The sequence below is a fragment of the Nestor notabilis genome, unplaced genomic scaffold, assembly GCF_000696875.1.
Source record: "Nestor notabilis isolate BGI_N333 unplaced genomic scaffold, ASM69687v1 scaffold5517, whole genome shotgun sequence".
Lineage (NCBI taxonomy): Eukaryota > Metazoa > Chordata > Aves > Psittaciformes > Psittacidae > Nestor > Nestor notabilis.
The window spans coordinates 16,893-36,038 of record NW_009935946.1 but is presented as its reverse complement, the minus strand read 5'-3'; the positions used below and the strand labels follow the sequence as shown (position 1 = coordinate 36,038).

General features: G+C 40.8%; 1 protein-coding gene across 1 annotated transcript; it reads left to right on the top strand.

The window, feature by feature from the left end:
• The first annotated feature begins 359 nt into the window (after positions 1-359).
• GALNT15 (polypeptide N-acetylgalactosaminyltransferase 15) lies at positions 360-18,481 on the top strand. The gene is made up of 10 exons (XM_010018076.1): positions 360-439; positions 1,516-1,682; positions 2,396-2,600; positions 10,015-10,182; positions 10,751-10,868; positions 11,636-11,830; positions 15,416-15,547; positions 16,054-16,155; positions 17,019-17,159; positions 18,111-18,481. Exons 1-10 carry the CDS (start codon positions 360-362, stop codon positions 18,255-18,257), a joined length of 1,455 nt encoding a protein of 484 aa, XP_010016378.1. The 3' UTR covers positions 18,258-18,481.
• The last annotated feature ends 665 nt before the right edge of the window (positions 18,482-19,146 follow it).

Here is a 19,146-nt window from a genome sequence, read left to right as displayed (position 1 = left end):
GTGTCCTGGATAGCGTCTAGCATCATAGAGCCTCAGTCCATGAATAGAAGCACTAAGTAAAATGGTAACAAACATAGAAATATTAAAATTACATCCCTTGCATGAGCTTCTGCTGAGTAGCTAATTGTTTAACAACCACTGTAAAAGCTGTGTGAGGGTTTGCTTGGCAGTACAAAAATGCTGAAATAGCAATGGGCCACATTCAGCCAATTCTGTAATTCCTCGAAGAAGCTCTTGCTGCTAGAGGTTAAGTGAGTTAGGAAACCGAGTAACTGCTACTCAGGAAATGAAAACATTTTAAAATGTGTTCTCTAATGTGAGCAAAGCTGACACAGAGGCACATTCTCTGCATCTCCACAATGGGCATTCGAAGGCCTGTTCTGGAAAATGTGCACCTTTATGCCAGTGTAGCGTGTCTGGTGCCTCCGAACCAAGGCTGGTACATCAGAAAACACTTTTTGTTGTGAATGCGATTTGTAGATCCTTTTCTTGCATTTGTGAAACACTCACTGTTTGATGAGGGTTTATAGTTTTCATAAACTGTGAGGGTGAATAGGATGTGGTTTTCAGTCTTAAATGCTTGAGTTGTCAAAGCAACATCTAATTCACAGTAACTTTGATGGAAGTTGTTTCAATGTCATGGGTGAAATCTTGGCCCCATAGAAAAATGAGGAGCCCTGGGCCCCCGCTGGCACTCTGGAGCATCTCTAGGAACACCATTTAGGGAGTGACCCATGAAACCAGGTGTCTTGCAGTAGACTGTGTCTGTACCTGAAGCTGTAAGTAGCAGAAAATGGCACAGAAAGAATCCACCCAGCTGGAGCCTCATTCATCAATGATTCATTTTCATCAGAAAAAGCAACATGTACAAATTTTATAATACATTTACTTTCTTAAATGTATCTGTATTTGTTTCCATTGCCCATGTAAGGATCCATTTCTTTCCTGTACAGGACTGAGATGTTGCTTTCCTTCACTAGGATCATGGTCAGGCAGTGCACAGGTATACTGATCTGTTGTGCAGATGAATTATTTCACTTGTTAGTCTTAAAGGTACTGCATTTCAGTTTGCTATTTTCTCTGTTACTTGAGAAAATGTGGAAATTGGTGGAGTCTAACTGACCTGCTTTATCTCCTTCTCTGCTTTGTCTAATTGTCTTTTCATTATTTCTTTGCCTTCTGGACCATTACTCTTTGACCTCTGTGTTTTGAGGCTGTCAGCAGAAGAAAGTGAGCAGAAAGCAGAAGTGAGCAGAAGAAAGCATCCCAGAACACAGCAAAACTTTCCTCGGTTTTTTTTTTGTATTTTAATTTTTATAGTATCATTCCCATACTTTCACTTTATATTCCAGTCTTGGACACCTTAATACTCGCTTTTTTCATTAGAAATTACCTGAGATCTTTAAACTAGTTTCCATCCTTGAAGGTTTAGGTGTAGCTTACAACTTTGCTCTGAGAAAAAAGTACCCAGTTGTACCAGTGTTTCCAGTGTCTCCTTCATTTGATCCTATGCAGGTGCCTACAGCAAGAATACGAGTCCAGTCTGCCTACTGCCAGTGTCATCATCTGTTTCCATGATGAAGCTTGGTCTACCCTGCTGAGAACCGTGCACAGCATTATGGACACAGCCCCAAAGGCCTCCCTCAAGGATATCATCCTGGTCGATGATCTCAGCCAGCAAGGTATCGCCCATTTCTCTGTGTGTGAGCTCTTTTTCCAAAGCTTCTGGGAAGAAACTGTCCTCCTCCAAGAAGTGCATGAGGAGAGTAGAAGGAAAAGAGGAGAAGAGCCCCAGGAAGAGAGCTAAGCAGAGCCCTGAGATGGCTGCCAGGTTTCACTCTTCCATCCCTAGAATTCAGATTAGCTTTTCCATTTGTAAATAAGTTTCTCACCCCCCCCCCATCATTCCCAATCACCCTGAACGTTTTTACTTTAAAATAAAATCATAGTATGCAAATTTTAGTCTTCCCACTGGACCAGATCTGCTGCCATAATTTCCAGACTTGGACTTTGGCTGAAGCATAGGGTGGAAAACTCCACATTGCTGAAGCAATCCAAGATCCTGGGAAAGCCAAACACCTGTAGTGTCTCATTCTGATCTGTGCCTTTTATGAGATGATGAGAACATCCACCTTTTGCTGAAAACAGGAGAGGAGGCTGTAAAGTTTCCCACAGGAATAGCTTCATACCTAGTGAATCTCAGTTTCCATTAGTCTCTACTTCTCTTTGGCATTTTGCTGCTGTGGGAATATTTGGAACCTGGCCTACTTGGCCATGTAAAACAAATGCCCCAAAGCATTTTAACAGCAAGAAGTACCATCTCCTACTAATTTGCTTTTCTGTAACAGCTTGAATCAAAGCTAAAACCTTTCAGTGACCATTCTGTTTCTGACAGGGCCCCTGAAATCAGCTCTGAGTGAATACATTTCTAAGCTGGATGGAGTGAAACTTATCCGGAGCAACAAGAGGCTTGGAGTCATCCGAGGTCGGATGCTAGGAGCTGCACGGGCAAGCGGGGATGTGCTCATCTTCATGGATTCACACTGCGAGTGTCAGAAGGGCTGGCTGGAACCCCTCCTAGCCAGGCTGTCCAGCAACCGGTAAATATCCTCCTGACCTTGGAGCTCCTTCACATGCCAGTTTCTGCTGAAAGAGATGTAATTGGGGAGCTTTGGGTATTTTTTTAATCCTCTCGGGGTTACCTTCTTCCTTCTGGTCACATCGCTTTTGTTTTCTACCTTATGACCACAAGCATCACCCTGATGTGTGGGAAGCTGGGTAGGTCGCACAGCTGATAACCCTCACTTCACACCCAGCATCACTAAACTGTCAGAGTTTGTATCCATTTAGAGCTATAAGAATGCTTCCTGGTGGTCTGGATTAAAAAGGTTGCAGTCTCAACCTGTTTGCAAATTGGCAAACAGCCACCAGAGAAACTATTCTAAGACTTCATTATTTTTACTTTTAGCTGTCTCAGTGATGAAACCAGGGATGAAACGCTTTGTCCTCCTGAGCCAGTTTGTCTACATATCAATGTCACCTGTACTGTCTCTGAAGATAGAGATTCATATTTTCTGAGTCTTTCATGTTTAGGTTGGTGCTTGACCCTGCTCTCTAATGCACAGCTGAGCTCATCTATGCAGCCCCCAAGTCTTTCAAAGAGATTAAATCACTGCAAATGTTTCAAGAATTACGTAGCATTAAATCCTTTATTAAATGGACTTTTCTGAGAGAGAAAAAATTTTACATTAATATCTCTATCATTACCTATAAGCCATTTGGGAAAAAATGAATTGCTAGAGAGAGTAAAATCAAAAAATCTCAACCTTTAGAACTTGGACCAGACTGTTAAATAGTCATACTAAAGACCTTCACAGGCTCTTCCCAGGTGCTGGAACAAGCTGCTTTTATGGCTGATTATGTTTGCTTATAAAAGAATTAATATGAGGTTTTTAGAAATTATAATTCAGATAAAAACAGTAACGATACTGAAAGCAAGAGTAATGCTGCCCTAGGATGTCAGGAATATTCTTTTGTAAAAGGTCCTCCCTGGAAAAGCAGGTTGGTTTTTTGTTTGCTGACTTATTAGATGGTTTATTATGACTATGCTTTGTGATTCTTCTGCCTTGAGCTATAGTCTATTGTTGATGTTCATGCAAAACTCCTATCTGTATCAAATGTCCTTATTCAAGGTTGTATTACTGAAATTAAGAGAGTTACAGAAAGTTAGAACCCCACCACAAGTATGGTGATTCACTGTCAAAAATTATCCCTTTTGAGGGAATGTAAAGCCACCAAGCCTATTATTGCTCTGAGATTTCATGAGAAAGGGATTCTCTCCCTCTATAGGGCCCATATGCTCATTCTTTCTTCCAGGAGGGCAGAATTTAACACTGAGTTAACTGATAGCTAATTGGTTTAACGAGCACAGGCAGAAGAGCATTTGGTTAATAGTATGGACTAAGCCAACCCTTTCTGTATGCTGTATCAGTCGCTGTGTCTGAGCCTGGAAGCTTAGCCACTACTAGTGTGGAGAACCTGTGCCATTCTCCAGTGCACAGGGAAGACATGCTCTAAGGCATCTGCCAATCATTTTCCTTCGCTGTCCCTCTTTCCCCAGTTGAGGAATGGTGATAATAACACTGACCTGATAAGGAAGTTAATTCGTGACTTTTCTTAAATTGCTTGTAATGCTTGCATGGAGATCACTATGGAAATGTAAAGCATTAGCATAGTCAACCTGATCTCATTTAGCAGTTGAGGAGGTATTAAATTGGATCATGTGCACTCCCTGAGACTACCCAAATGAGGCAAGTACGGTGGAAAAAAAGCTTACAGTGACTGGAGAAATACCCATCTTTCCTCTTCATAGTGTACCAGTCAAGCTCCTGCTCACGCACTTTTGCTGAAGAGAGGCTGGGAAAACGCTTAACCACCCAGAGGGGGTGAGTTGTTTGCTGACAAGGAAAAAAGCAGCCTTTCCAAAGCTCGAACATTTGCAGCAGCTTAACCGAGCTGGAGGGAGATTTTAACTTTGAAAATTGTGATTAAGCCTAATTTTATAGACTTCTGATCAGATCTACAACTATTACTGTGACCTGTCTTGTAGCGATGCTGAGAGATCCTTACTCAAACTGAGACCTCACAGTGAGCTGAACATACAAACCAGAGGTACCCACAGTTCTTAGTAGACTGTGGCAACGACAGACAGGACAAACATGAGAAAAATTACCCCAATTTTACAGGTCTGGAAATGTTTGGCAGATACTTGACATTTCACCTCCCTGTGTGATGGCTTTATTCACTAACCCAATCCAAATCATTTTCAGAAAAGTATTAAGTCTTTCTAAAATCGTTACTCATGCATGTATGGGCACCTTGACTAGGACCAGTTCTGTGAAGCATACCTAACAAACTGACTGGGAAGCTGTGCATCAGCTTAGTATATTGCCTAGAGAATGGTTCAATGGTTTGTGTAGTGTCCTGTGACATTTTGATTGCTCAAGGATGAATACTGCAGATACCTGGACAACATTAGAAAACTTGATGAGATGCCCCATAGATCATTTCATTTGACAACTGTTTGTGTTCCAGGCTATTTCCAGGTGAGTAGCACGGTGCATAGTAATGCAGCTGTGCCGTTATTACAGTCATCTTTCAAGGGGGTTGCTTTTCCAGGAACTGCAGGAGACAGCTGCTATTTTGTATTTGGTCCAAAGGCAGTGAAAGGCAGAGGGGGCATATAATGAACTGTGCTATGAAGCCTTGAAAAGAGTCTTCCTTTAACCCAAAAACAGTGACCATCATGCTGAAGCAGGATGACTTCATAAAAAAAGATCCTAAGCGTGGTTCCTGAGAATACTGCATGAAAGCAAGATGACCCTTGATTATATTCTTGATAAGGAATTCCACCTCTAAAGAAGGCATGGGCACCATAACTGTGACAGAGGGGTGGCTTGCAAGGGGATGTCTTGCCCTTAGGATCTTTCCCCTTTCTCCTTGCTCCCCTTGCTCGTTATTGCAAGGGCTGTTTCCCCCTGTGTTGGTGCACTGCCTATGCCACAGTTCAAATAATACATTAGGAAACAGCAGCCTGTGATACTATTCAAAGAAGCCTATCTAGTTCCTAAAATACGAAGGCATCAGCTCAGGACTGTGATTCTAGGTAACTAACCTTTAATGAAAATGCTGTTAAACAGAGTAAGAAATTAATATTGCAGTGGAAAGGTATGTTATCGACTCCCATTGGATGCTCTCATTCCACTCCCATCCACTCCCAATGTTTGCTCCCATTCAGGAGTGAGTTGGAGCCTCTGCTGTCCAGAAAATTTCTGTGTGCTTCTAGTTTTATAGTAATACATGAGAGAGAAGGGAAATAGTTTGCATTAAAGTTGAACAGGTCCTTCATCTATTTTCATCTGATTCTCCGCCTCTCAGTGACCCAAACCCCAGCTTTTTGAGCTACCAAATACCTGAGCCATCTGGTTTTTACCTTCTCTCAGGTTTAGGGAAGTATGATATTATTCATCCAGAGCCTACAGAACCCCAGCATCTGAGCATGCACTTCCATGCTATTTTTGTTTTGAAAACCTTCCATATACTTCACATCTAACAGCCTGTTTCCTGTGACTCCTCCTTTTGCCTGATCCTTTTATATGCTCCATTTGCCAATAACACTCATTTCAAATTCAGTAAATTAATGTTCTGCATTTACATGGTACGTTAGGTGAAGATATGCTCTCTCTTTACAATCTTTCACAGTTGATCAGGATCAGTAGGTGACCTATTTTAAAGAAGTTGAAATAAAGGAACTGAAGACAAGAATTTAAAGCCAAAAGCAAATATTACTGCCAAAAGTAGGATTTAGGCATGATCTATGGCACAGCATCCTGACTGTCCAGTGCAAAAAGGTGTTGGTTGCTCCTACAGATTTTGGTACCTCCATACAAATTTGAATATTTTAACAAAAAAGACAGGTTCAAAATATTATTTTTTTTAAAAATAAAGCATTCCCTTAGCAGTCTATCTAGCAGAGATATGAAATATATGTTTATTGCTTAGCATATGAGTGGTCCATCAATTCAAAGAGACTGTTCATATGCCTTGTGTTAGTCTGGAGCTGGCCTGTGGGGCACTATTTAAGTAATCCACTCTGAAAGTGGTTGAAGAAAATACATAACTTTCATGTTCGGGTTTGGGTTTTTTTTGTTGTTGTTCCTCCTTATTTAAAGGAGGAATATTAAAATCCATTCCCTTCCCACCAAAAGAAAGTACAAATCAATAAAAAGCATTTCCAAAAACCAGCGTATCTAAAACTTCAAAACAGATGTGTTAATTAAATCTTCCTTTCCTCATGCTGCTTATTCTAAAAATAGAAAAGAACATAATGTTCTTGGTGACTGTAAAGGGTCATGGGAAGACATTTCATTTGCAATTGTATTTGGTTGAGAAATCCCAAAGAAGAAAATTGTTCTTGTTTGGGTTGCTGTTTTTCATGGAATTGTGACCTTTTGTAGTTTGTGTGTGTTCCAAGCATTTGAAATATTCACAAATGAGTCAAATGGTTCATAGCCTTGCTGATAGTTGTGTTTGAATTTCCTGTTTTTCCCTTTCTTTGGATTCCACAGAGTAAAATTAGCAGCAGTTTGCCAGCGTGTGTTTCATTTCAAAGTGCCGAGAAGCTGCTGACTGTCTGCCAGTTACCCAGTTAAAACGAAACAGAATAACCAAGAACATTTTCCAGCTTTCAATTGCCTTCTGCTGCAAATTTGCATTTAGAATCAAACATCAGACTATCAATGAATATGCAGAAAACAGATATTTTATTAAAAAGAAAAAAACATTAATATCAAAAGATAGATAATGCACTGCTTGAATAAGATTAAAATTGGACATTGACCAGTTTTCACACAAGATAAAGTTACCGGATTACTCTATTTCAAGTCAGAAAGACACTCCTAACATTTAAAGTTTTATGAAGGTGTGTTTCTCTTGGTTTCAGCAGAGCCACACCAGTTTATACTAGGTGAATATCTAACATTACACAGCAGGGTAGAATGTAACCTATCCAGTGAGTTATTTTCAGCTGTCTTAAACACTGTAATTTTCTGTGTCATAATTTGCAGATAGTTTGGATAATTGCTTGGTCTCCAAGCCGTCAGAATCCATTACCTCACTGCAATCTTGAATGGCATTGAAGAATCAATGCCCAACAGCAAGCAAAGCAAAAGCATGCATTACAAATAAACTACTGTTTCAATAAGAACTATTGCTGTGGTTCATACTTCTATGAGCAACTGCACTGATACTAGAAGCACTGGAGTTTCAAGTTTTGTAGTGGCAACAAATTTAAGGTGGATCCAAAAAGAAGGACAGGTTTTAAATGGCTGTAATTCTGTGAAAATGTAGGGTGGTCTGAAATGTCAGAATCATCTGAACCAGAATATGTTTGAGCATAACTGAGTATCCACATTGTTTGTGCCTGAACTCTCTCACGTATGCACATGTGGCCTAGTCTTCATGGTCAAGGTTTTTTGAATGGTTTAGTCTACATTGCCTCCTCTGGCTTCCACTCAAATACGCCCTCCTGATATTTCCCTGTTGACTCCAAAACGGTAAAATAAACTACCCTGGGTCATTAGTTCCTCAATCCTGTCTGAATAAGAATGGATAAACAAGTAGCAATATATAAAACACATTTCAGCAAGTAGCACCAAACTGAGGTGGGAAGTACACAATGCCAGCTACACTGCTAACCACACAGTTGTCAGGTACTCGTACACTGGAGAATGCAGCAGGCTGTAGAATTTGCAATTACAGTGACTTTTCTTTCTTTTTTTTTTTTTATTTTTTGAAGGTTAGTCACATAAAATCCAGCGTTTAATTTGTTATGTGGATTTTTCCCAGCGTATTAAAGAAAAAAACATGAGGACACTGCCATTTAAGTAACTTCTAGAAGCAGTTAGTTTTCTTTTCATGCTGTTAGCGAGTAAAGGTTAAATACAGCTTGCAGTAGGAAGGCTCCTGCCACCTTCAGTTTGAGGTGGTTGTTCCTGTCCTGAATACAAAGTATGTCACACAGGTATCATGAAGAGAATCAGGGGACGACATCAGCTTTATTATTTGTACAATCATTTCTTTCCATTTCTTCTTGAGTCCTGTAGGGGAATGACAGCAAATAATTGCCTTAATGTGCATGCCTACAAATGTTGCAGGTGACCATGAAATTGTCTTATCTATTTATAAACCCAGTGCTTGTTTCTGAGAGTGCCTATTATTACATATTACAAAGGCTGGATTTACACCTGAATGGAGAAATATAATCACATCTTTATTTTAAATCTTTCTGCCTTTAGTTCATCATAGTCTGTTCTTATTAGGAAACAAAGGAATAACTGAGTCATTTTAATGCTATCCTTTGCATAGTTCATCTCATACAATTCACTGACTAACAGTAGCCTCTGTTTTTCCTTGGGATTTTAAAATTCTCTACAGGAAATGGTAACTGTGATAAAACAAAGTTTGGAGTTTCCCCCCACCCTGATACTGGAAAAGCATTATTCTACTGATTGTAAAGGCAGAGCAGATATGTCGAGATTACATTAACATGACCTGGAGCTACCATCTTTCTCAGCCGGCTGGTCTCTGCCTCGGAAAATTACAAAGGGCAAACTGCACTGGAGACTCCTGAGATGTCCTTTCTTTATTGACAACATTATGTTTTAAGCGTACTTCTCTCAAAAGTGATCTCTGACCAACTTATAAACCTTTAAAAGAGAAGATAAAACCTCCTACTTTTTGCTCCAAAATCGACCATTTAATTTCTCTTCCTTAGTTTTAACAGGAAGTTATTTTATATGGCAAGAGCTACTCCAGGTGGATACTCTTACTCTAGAACATGAATTGGAGTAATGCTGCTTACGGTGCAGTGGCTCTGTTCTAGCTCTTAAAAGTAGATTCCACAGTGTGGCAGTGCATTTGCAAGAGCTTTTTAAGCTTGTGACAAAATAGGAACAGAAACTGATTTATTAACTCAGTGATAAACAACCAGCAGAACAAAATAAGGGTAAGTGCACTCTTCATTGACCTAAACCGACAAACACATGAAGTGTGTTGAGTATCTACAGGATTGCAAAGTGAGGTCAAAACTATCTTTTGTTACAAAGTCTGCATCCATGCAAAGCCTACAACATCAGAGGCTGGCTCCCCTGTGTGAAATAGCTTTGTAAGAATACTGATGGCTAACTCATAGCAAAATCCTGAATAGCTTTGTATGACAACGCAAGTACAGCTTATCAATAAATTATTGATCTTTAAATTCCTCACTGCAGCCTCAGTATTCCCATGCACTGAGCACCTGAGCTTCTATCAGCTGGGAAAGTAAGGGCACTCAGCATTTAGAGGAGCGCTTGTGTTTGACAGTGTCAGAGAGGAGAACCACTGTTTAGTAAACAGTAGAGTATTGAACTTAATTTGTGCTTTGGCTTTGAAAATAAAGGCTACTGTCTTTTCCAGAAACAATGTCGTCTCCCCCGTCATAGATGTCGTAGACTGGAAAACTTTTCAGTACTATCACTCAGTGGGCCTGCATCGAGGTGTTTTTGATTGGAAACTAAATTTTCATTGGGAACCAGTGCCAGAGCATGAAGAGAAGGTACGACAGTCTCCCATCAGCCCTATCAGGTAACAGTCCACCAGCCAATATGTCTCTGCTCAGCTCAGCAGCAAAACTGTACAATTTGGCTCATCTTCCAGCTAACAGGAGAGAGACACGGTTACTTGCATGTGCTCAGCTAATGTTTTTGAAGGGATAGGCTTTTGGTTTACACTGGCTTTGTTTGGCCCTTAGTAATCATTCTAGCTAGATTGCAGTCAATCTTTCAACATGACAAATATTTTTCACACATCAACACGACTAGCATAAAACCTGACCAGACAAGTTTTTTAAAGCAAAAGATGGGTCATACAGAGTTAAAAGAGATGTCTTAACCATGACCTGTTTGTCTCTTGTTTTGTATGTACGTAACATTTCCCACTGTTCTGAGCGTTATTTGATAATTCAGCTCTTGGCTCCCTTCCCCAAGCAAATCCTAGAACTAGGTTCCAGTTGTTTTTTCTTTTGGTTAGATAATCGATTAATTCAAGATTCAAGTGATGTAATACTATCGCTATGGAAACGGTGGGATTTCCACCCTTTACATAATTCCCTATCCAAAACTCAAAGCGTTCACTTCCAAACTTTTCTACGCAGGAGTCCTGTGGTAGCTGGTGCAGTGGTAGCCATGGATCGACATTACTTCCAAAACATTGGAGCTTATGATTCTGACATGACCACATGGGGAGCAGAAAATCTGGAGCTATCTATAAGGGTAAGAACCTTAATTAAAACATTAAGCTGTGGCAAGTATTGGGCTTTTATGGAACCTGAATGAAAAGTCAAGCAGCAGGTTATGAAAGCAGTTAAGTACACCTTGGGGTATGGGACTAACACTTTCCTTGCAGAAATCTATCCCCATGCTCCATGATCTGTCAGGACTATATAAGAACATGCAACTGCTGTGAGTTAGGAGCACTATGTCAGGAGAAGGAAGCTTCACTGACTACCACTATCTTCCTGAGGATTGGTTTCAGCACCTTCTGAAAGCTGCCTAGACTTTTCTGGCATTTAACATGCACCAAAGGGAGAGTAGATTTATTTCTTTGCCAACCTGTAGTTTAAATACCAAATCGTTTATACTAAACTGTTTGCATTGATTTTATCTGGATGCAAAGAGTAACTGATATTTAAAAGCAATGAAAACTGCAGACACAAAGGGTGTAGAGTCTTTAACGTCCCAGACAAAAGAAGGTATGTCCCCAGTCTCTTCACTACACTGCACTGTTTGTGCTCAGAAAAGCATAAAAAGCATATAAATAGCCATACTCAGTCAAATGAAATGTCTGATCACCCAGTATCTTCTCTGTGTATTTGTGGGAAACGGTGTATGAAGAGGTACATAATAACGCTTTTGCTGTTTCCAGCCATGTGCAGATTAGCATTTCCTGAGGCACAGTCTATAATAAAGGAGCTTCTCCTGTTTAGATACAGGTAACCTACATAAGGTAAATTCTTTTCGTGCTTTCATCTGTGTTTCAGACCTGGCTCTGTGGTGGCTCTGTAGAAATTATTCCATGCTCCCGAGTTGGGCACGTCTATCGAAATCACTTTCCCCATGCTTTTTCCTATGAAGATGCCATCGTGAGGAACAAAATCCGAATAGCAGAGACCTGGCTGGGCCCTTTTAAAGAGCACTTCTACAAGCACGACACAGTGGCTTTCTTAATCAGCAAGGTAAAGACATCTGTAGTGGTTTGTTTCTGAGGAAAGGAGTGTGTGTTGAGGTAGGTGAAGGGGATGGAATAGAGGTGAGCGTGTCTGTATGCAGTCAAACAATCAACGTGCATGGTGCTGGGAAGAGTGTTTGTGTGAAACCTTCCAGCGGAAGAGCTGTCAGATCAGGAAGGAAAGAAACTTGTACCTAGGATTTGTTTGCTCACTCCTCCGAATGACTCCTTCTTCAGCTTGGTCAACAAGTTCTGATTTATTTTTCCACTGATAGGACATGGAGGGTTGCAGTACATCTGAAGTGGAAGCTAGTGGCAGTGTGTGCTCAAAGAGCCCTCCTAGAAGATTAATTCTTCGTAACTGAAGGTCTTCCTCATGTGATTCATGAGGATATTCAGTAATATTCATGGGTATGTGGCAAGCTGTGGTATCTCTCCTACTGGAAGGAACACATCTGAGTGGTCTAATGACAAAAAAGGTGATTTTTTTCCCCCCCCTGAACTGGCAGACACCCAGAAGCAACTGTCTGTAACTGAGAAGGTATGATCTCAACACAGCCTCTATCTACATGTTACTTTTTTGTTAGAAGCATCATTCAGACAGCAGTCTGACCTCCAGGGATTTGGATTCCCAGCAGCCTGTACACCAACACAGGCTTACAACCAGGTGTGTGGTGTAGCCCTGGCATGCAGCCACACTTGAATCATCTGCACACCCACCAACAACTACAGAATGACCACACTTGGTTTTAAGCCATTGTATAATTCATTGCAAGTAAGGGTCAGTCAAGGGACTGCATATCCCATGTATTACAAACCAGTGCATATTTGTTTGGGAGCCATGAAGCTGTGGTTAATGTTGTTAATGGTAAGTTGTTAATAATGTTGTTAAAGTTGCTGCAGCTCTCTGGAATTCTCTGGCTCCAGTACCTTTTCTTGTAATGATATCCTCTTCTACAAGGCAGTTTTGGATGAAAACATGTCAGTTATCTTCCTGTTCATTTAGCAATGCCATGCTTCTAAGGCAAAAAACATCCACTGAAACATTCAGGCAGAGCATAGCTACGTGCTGTGCAAAGATTCCCATTCAGTTTTGCTCCTGCATTTCAGTCCTGCACACCTCAGGCATTGCAGTGCTGGCCATCATCTAAGAAAGCCAGATCAGCAGGAGCTGCATTACAGTAGGGAGATGAAAAGAGCTGTGTGTCAGCATGCCTTCTCTCCTGTCACCTCGCCTGACCTCCTCACACTCCACCAGTGGACCTGCCTCTCAGGCTGCCTGAGTCAGCCTGCTATGATAATCCTAGTCTGAGACCATCACATTGCTTTTCCTATTCTGTTTTCACATTTTTTAAAAGCTTCTCCCTCTTCCTGTGAACTCCACTGGCCGGGCGTTCCTTAATTGACTCACGAGGGTTACAGCCATGTAATTGGAAGGAGGACACTAGGCCAAGTCTTTTAAGATGAGCAGTTAGGCCCTTAAATCATTTAATAATTTCCTGAAGGCCCTTCTTGTAAATTCAGAAGCAATTTTCTGTACTAAAAACTACAGCCACCAATGATGCAGTTGACTAGCTGTAAGCACCATGACCTTTTGCCTGCGAGTTCATTCTAGCCTGTATATAGTCTTAATATGATGCTCATTCAAATGATCAATTTTATGATGTCTGTGCTCAGCATACCATAACATAAAAGGCCCTTTGTTGCTTTCTTTCACAGCCAATATTTTCAGTATGTCAGTGTAGCGAGATGTTATTCAAAAGGCACAAGCAAGCGATGACATTACTGCCGCTCAGCTGCACATGGGCCCTGCGGTGATTTAGTGCACTGAGAGGGTGAGCGGAGCCACCTATTGGCCACTACAAAAATCTCCGAGAGCCCACAGCAGAGAACGACTAGTGACCCCCATTTAGGTTGCTTTTTAAGCCGTCTTGGTTTATGGCCTGAATCGCATCTTGCACAGAATGCCCGTGGCATGAGTGTTAATGCAGATGAATAAGGCTCTTCCCAGCTGTCTTCTATTTCAGCCACTGTCTTTTTTTCTCCTTTTCTTGTGTGGTGGTTGATTTATTTAGTTTACAGGCAGTTTCCTTTCATATTGGTTTACATATCCTTTACATTACTTACACCACTCAGCATCAAATGCAGACTGTAACTAGTACAACAAAATGAGATTTACTGCCATCACCTTCTTCAGCCAAAGCAGTGTCATGAGAAACATTTTAGGGGAAGCATTTTACTTCTCTATTTCCCTTTCCCAAGAAAACCTTTTGGGAACAGGTTTGTGTGGTGCTAATTGCTGAACCTTGTTGGTATGTTTATGAAATCTAAGGCTGATACTAAATTATGAGGTTCTCTAACGTATTACAACTGTTGAGCTTTGCCAGTGCAGCTTACAGGGGCTGGCAAACATGGTGTGACTGATCCCTGCCTTCAGAAACTGATACCTCTCCCTTGATCTCAAAGGCCCTTCATTTGTCAGTGTTTTCCAGGCATGTCACAAAGCCCTTTCTTCTTTCTTATGGATGCAGAGAAATAGCTGGTCTGAGGACAAGTTATTTACAGGGAAATCTTTGCTTATGTTACCAATTTTAATTTCTGCCGTAGGAATCCAGACCAGTTTCCTGGAATCCAAACCTGCATTTTTAAAAAGTAGAAATGTGAAGGGGGAGGTCTACATCTGGCAAGAAAGAGCAGAGAGACTCAAGGGTGGTGAGGTATATTTAGTATTTGGGCACTGAGAGATTTACATAAGTGTTTTGTGTAGTTCCGATACTGAAGGTTTAGACACTTACCTCCTTAGAGCTTTTCAGAAATATTAGCCATCTTCAGTGCTAAATACCCTCAAATATTCAGACTGTGAGCCCTTTGCAGTGCAGATGCCTGTGTCTTCACCAAGGGTTGAAGGCACTTGCCTTTCTTCAGAACAGAGTTGCTACCAGGAAGGGTGAGAGTTGATATTGTGTGTATATAATCCAAGAAAACAGATAAATCATAGAAGAGGTTTTACGCCTTTATAGCCACAAAACACATTCACTTACAAGATTTAGTAACTGTCAGATAAGGAAGTGATAGGCTATATTTTGGGTTAAATTCTCTCATCACTTACATCCTCCCATCATGGAGGACTGACAATAAATGGGTTATTCGGGCTGTTAAAGGCCAAGAAATTGAATTTTAATCAATGAGGCAAATTCTATACTCAATGACAATCTCATGCAATTCCACTGATTTCAGTTTAACAAGTATCAAGCTCGGCCCTGACTTTTTAATTTAAAAAATGACAGTGACTGAGTTATCTTGAAGTATCATAATAACTTTTAGAGGAAATATTTATTTTCACAGTGTATGCTACTTCTGAAGCATTCACTGCCATCATAATGCCACACTAAATGCTGTTCTAGCACAAAGTTGGAGGAAGGCTATTGCTGGTCCTCCTCCTCTGTATACTAATGATAGATATATATCAGTATCTATAACATGCAGGATAGAAGAGATAGTAGAAATAATTTCTATGTAGTCATTTTCACTTCTAACATCACTAACACAAATATACCACTAACCTTGTTGTCCCTATGCTTTCTCCATAAAGGCAGAGAAGCCAGACTGCAGTGAGCGCCTTCAGCTACAGAAGAGACTGGGATGTAGAAATTTCCAGTGGTTTGTATCAAATGTGTACCCCGAGCTCTCCCAAGCTGAAGACACACCAAGATTCTCTGGCAAGGTAAGAGAAAATACGCTATAAAGAATGATTAGTGGGTTTGCATTGTTCAAAGACCCCAGTATCGCTTCCACGTACCCAGTGAGGATAAAGTAAGAGACTGTTCCTGCTTTGAAACATTTATTGTCCAAACAGGCAATTCAAGAAGGATAAGAGGAGAAAGAAGAGAACAGAGGAGACAAACAGCTGGTCACATAAACATTGAAAGCCAGCCAGGAGCTGAACCCAGATTGCCTAAGCCAGTTCGATGTCACAGCTCAGAGGATCCTAACCTTAGTTGTCTTAGGTGCCATTAGTAAAGGAAAAGAATCGTGTTGCCTCATGCAGATGGCCTTTTATATCAGATCAGTTTGCAAGATCAATATGCAAGATCTAGTTTGAAAGAAAAGAAGTCTGAATTGTGAGCAAAACTGTGTATCATAAAGGGATACAATCACAAAAAAGTTAGCTGAAGGATATTTTGTTTGTATTTGATTGTGCTTTATTTCAGTATAAACCTTTACTTACAGCTTTACAATACTGGTGTTGGCTTCTGTGCAGATTACAGACCTGGAAGAGCCACTACAGAAGGCTCTATTGAACTCTCCCCTTGCAGTGACAGTCTAACCCAGGTACTGTACACTTTGAGCATATAGGCACTGTATCAGATCTAGAGAACCATCCAGAAGACAGTAACTCCAACTGTTACATAAAAAAGGCTGGGTTGGCATTAGTGGAAATACTGATGTGTTCAAAACCAGGCATGTGCTAAGGCAATGATTCCCAGTCTTCTGGAGCTGAGTGTCATTTGAAACACGGCAATGTTCCGTGTGTCACTGAGGCCAGATACCCATGCTTTGCCCCAGCAGACACCATCAAGTGCCTACTTGTTAGTATGTTTGGTGGTGTCTGGAGAACAGAAAGTCTGGCAGTAAACATATATATATATAACAATACCAGAATAATGGGAATGAGTTTCTCCCTTAGTGCCTAGCTTAGTGCCTAAGCTGCAGCCAAAGACAGGAGGGAAATTCATGTAGACTCCCAAGTTGGCATTAGACTTGCAAGTTCATGCACCCAGAGAATCCAAACCAACACAGACTTACGGCAGATATTTACTCCAAGTCCCAGGCAATTTCTGCTGCTTACATCGAGCTCAGGGTGAGCTACAGGCACATTTGTAACTGCAGTGTGTGCAGGCACTGTCAGAAACACCCACCTGTTCAAATATTTATTAAACTGGAAAATTTTATTCTATGATGGGTTTACTTTATCCATAATTACATTCCACAAAGCCTTACCTTAGGTAAATAATTACACCAGAATTAGCTAGCAGAGAGGATTGCTTTGCAGGGTCAAGGCTGCTGGGTCTCCATCACTCATATTCGGGTTGCATCTTAACAAACATGTACAGGAAATTATTTTTGGAATTAGCATTTAAAAATGAATTGGGTTGTCCTTCCATTGTTGTTCAAACAAACCCTCCCTTTTCCAGCACTTTGAATATAACAGCATGAAGGAAATCCGGCTTGGTTCTGCTCCACTGTTTTGCTTAGATGTCAGACACGGGAAGGTTATCCCTCAAAACTGTACAAAGGAGACAGACAACAGCCACCAGCAGTGGGATGTCCAGGAGGTCAGTAGTGACTACTGCTGTCAGGGGAAGGCAGCTGATGGTGACTGTGGGATCACTGGGTGATTGGTAGGATTCATGTGTGGGGAAAGGATGAGATATTTGAAGGGCAAGTTTCACTTGTGTACCATTTACAGCCAGGAAATTTAGGATGCCTCTTGCCCCTCTGCACTGTCTATGTGGAATAAATTTGGTTTAAAAATACAAATTCCAGGAATCCTACCTAAATTCATATGTCCTTGTTTTAACTGTTTGTCTTACTGGCTTTATAGGAATACAATCAGAATCAGTGGTTGTGACAATAATAGCAGGACAAATCTTGCCCACTTCTTTTTGACAGAGGAGGGTCTGGGAATCCTGAACCCAGCCAAATAAGAGCCCTTTGGGAGTAGGGGAACATTAAATGTCCTGCATTGTAAGAGATGAGCAAACTTCCTATTAGAGGAATTTGGGATTACTCAGTGGACTTCAATCAGCAGTGCAGGGACTCCTCTACATGACTGAAAAAAAGCCATGCTCTAGAGCAGCCTGGGAAAATAGCCCTTACTGTAGTTGTAGGAATGCTGCAATCCTCTGGTACAGTTCCTACTGTAATTTGTTTCGATTCCTAAGGGAAGCATTGGTCCTTCTGGAATTCTGTGGTCTGCAGTTCTGTAGTTGATGCTGATGGCAACCTGTACCCACAGGAAACAAATAGTGGTGGAAAAGAGACGTATTGGGTTCTGCACCTACCAGTCCTGTCAGCTTTGAAAGGAATTATGAATACTCACCACGCCCTGGGCTAAAAGCTAAACCCAGTCATTATGTTTAGAGCAGTACTTTAACAAATTTGAACAACCAGTCAGTACTGGTGATCTGTTGTATGTAAAAAGTTTCAGAAACATGGCCTAGCTTTTACTGGAAATCCCTTATTTTTAATGTGTTCTTTCTTTCCCTTCTTCTCCCATCTTGTAGAATGGAATGATTGTCCACATCCTTTCTGGCAAATGCATAGAGGCAGCAAAGAGTGAAGATGAGAAGGACTTGGTTTTGTTTGCATGTAACAAGAATGCAAATCAGGCGTGGCAATTTGAACGTTCCCATATGCTGCGTCAGAGATGACTGACAGGTCTCTGTGGAGGTCAAGTCTCCAAAATCTACCATTACTTCTGTTTGGGATTTAAGATACATTTCCTGCATGGACAAGAACAATGTTTGTGTTTGCTGTTGCATGCAAGGAAGTTAGGAAGGTCTCTCCTTCAAAAGCCTGGCTCAAATAGTTGCCACCAGTTCCTTGTCTATTCAGCTGTAGCTAAAAATTCTATTTATTCTGTGAAGCAGGGAATAAAGGTACTGTGAGCATCAATGGATTCTCAACTCTGCTACTGCAGAAGACAGTTAAGTTTGCCTTTTGAAGGAAACACGGAAAATTGGCTGCCAGTCAGCTCATCTTCAGCGTATTCTGTGACTTGTGAGGATACAGGAAAACAAATGTTGTGAAACTTTTGGAAGTGTAAGAGGAAGCCAGCCAAACCAGGATAAGAGTTAGCCTTGTTTTACAGAGCACTTGACTCACATAAAACAAAGTAGATTTTCTATGCACAAAAGTAGTAGATGTTTTCATATGTAATAGCTAAAATTTTGTTTTCCAACTAGCCTGAGCCAAATTTCTACTCTCTATGAGATTGTACAGAGCATAAATTAGCACTTAATTAGGCACTAACTGCTCTAATTAACTTGGAATACCAACAGTCCTCAGTATTTGGCACACCCTTCCTCAAATCCTTTGTCCGCAGTCTGATTTGGATGGGAGAATGAGACTAAAATGTTAACATTTTTTTGGTTTTGTTTTCATGCAATTTAAGAACAACTCTTCAGGAAACTTTCTGTGGACTATGGAAGATGATTGAACTAGACTAGAAAGAAGGGTAACAACTTCCCGACTTACTTTGAAATGGAAAGTATCAGTGGCATCCATTTGCTCTTATAAGGCAACAGTGGCAGAAGTGCT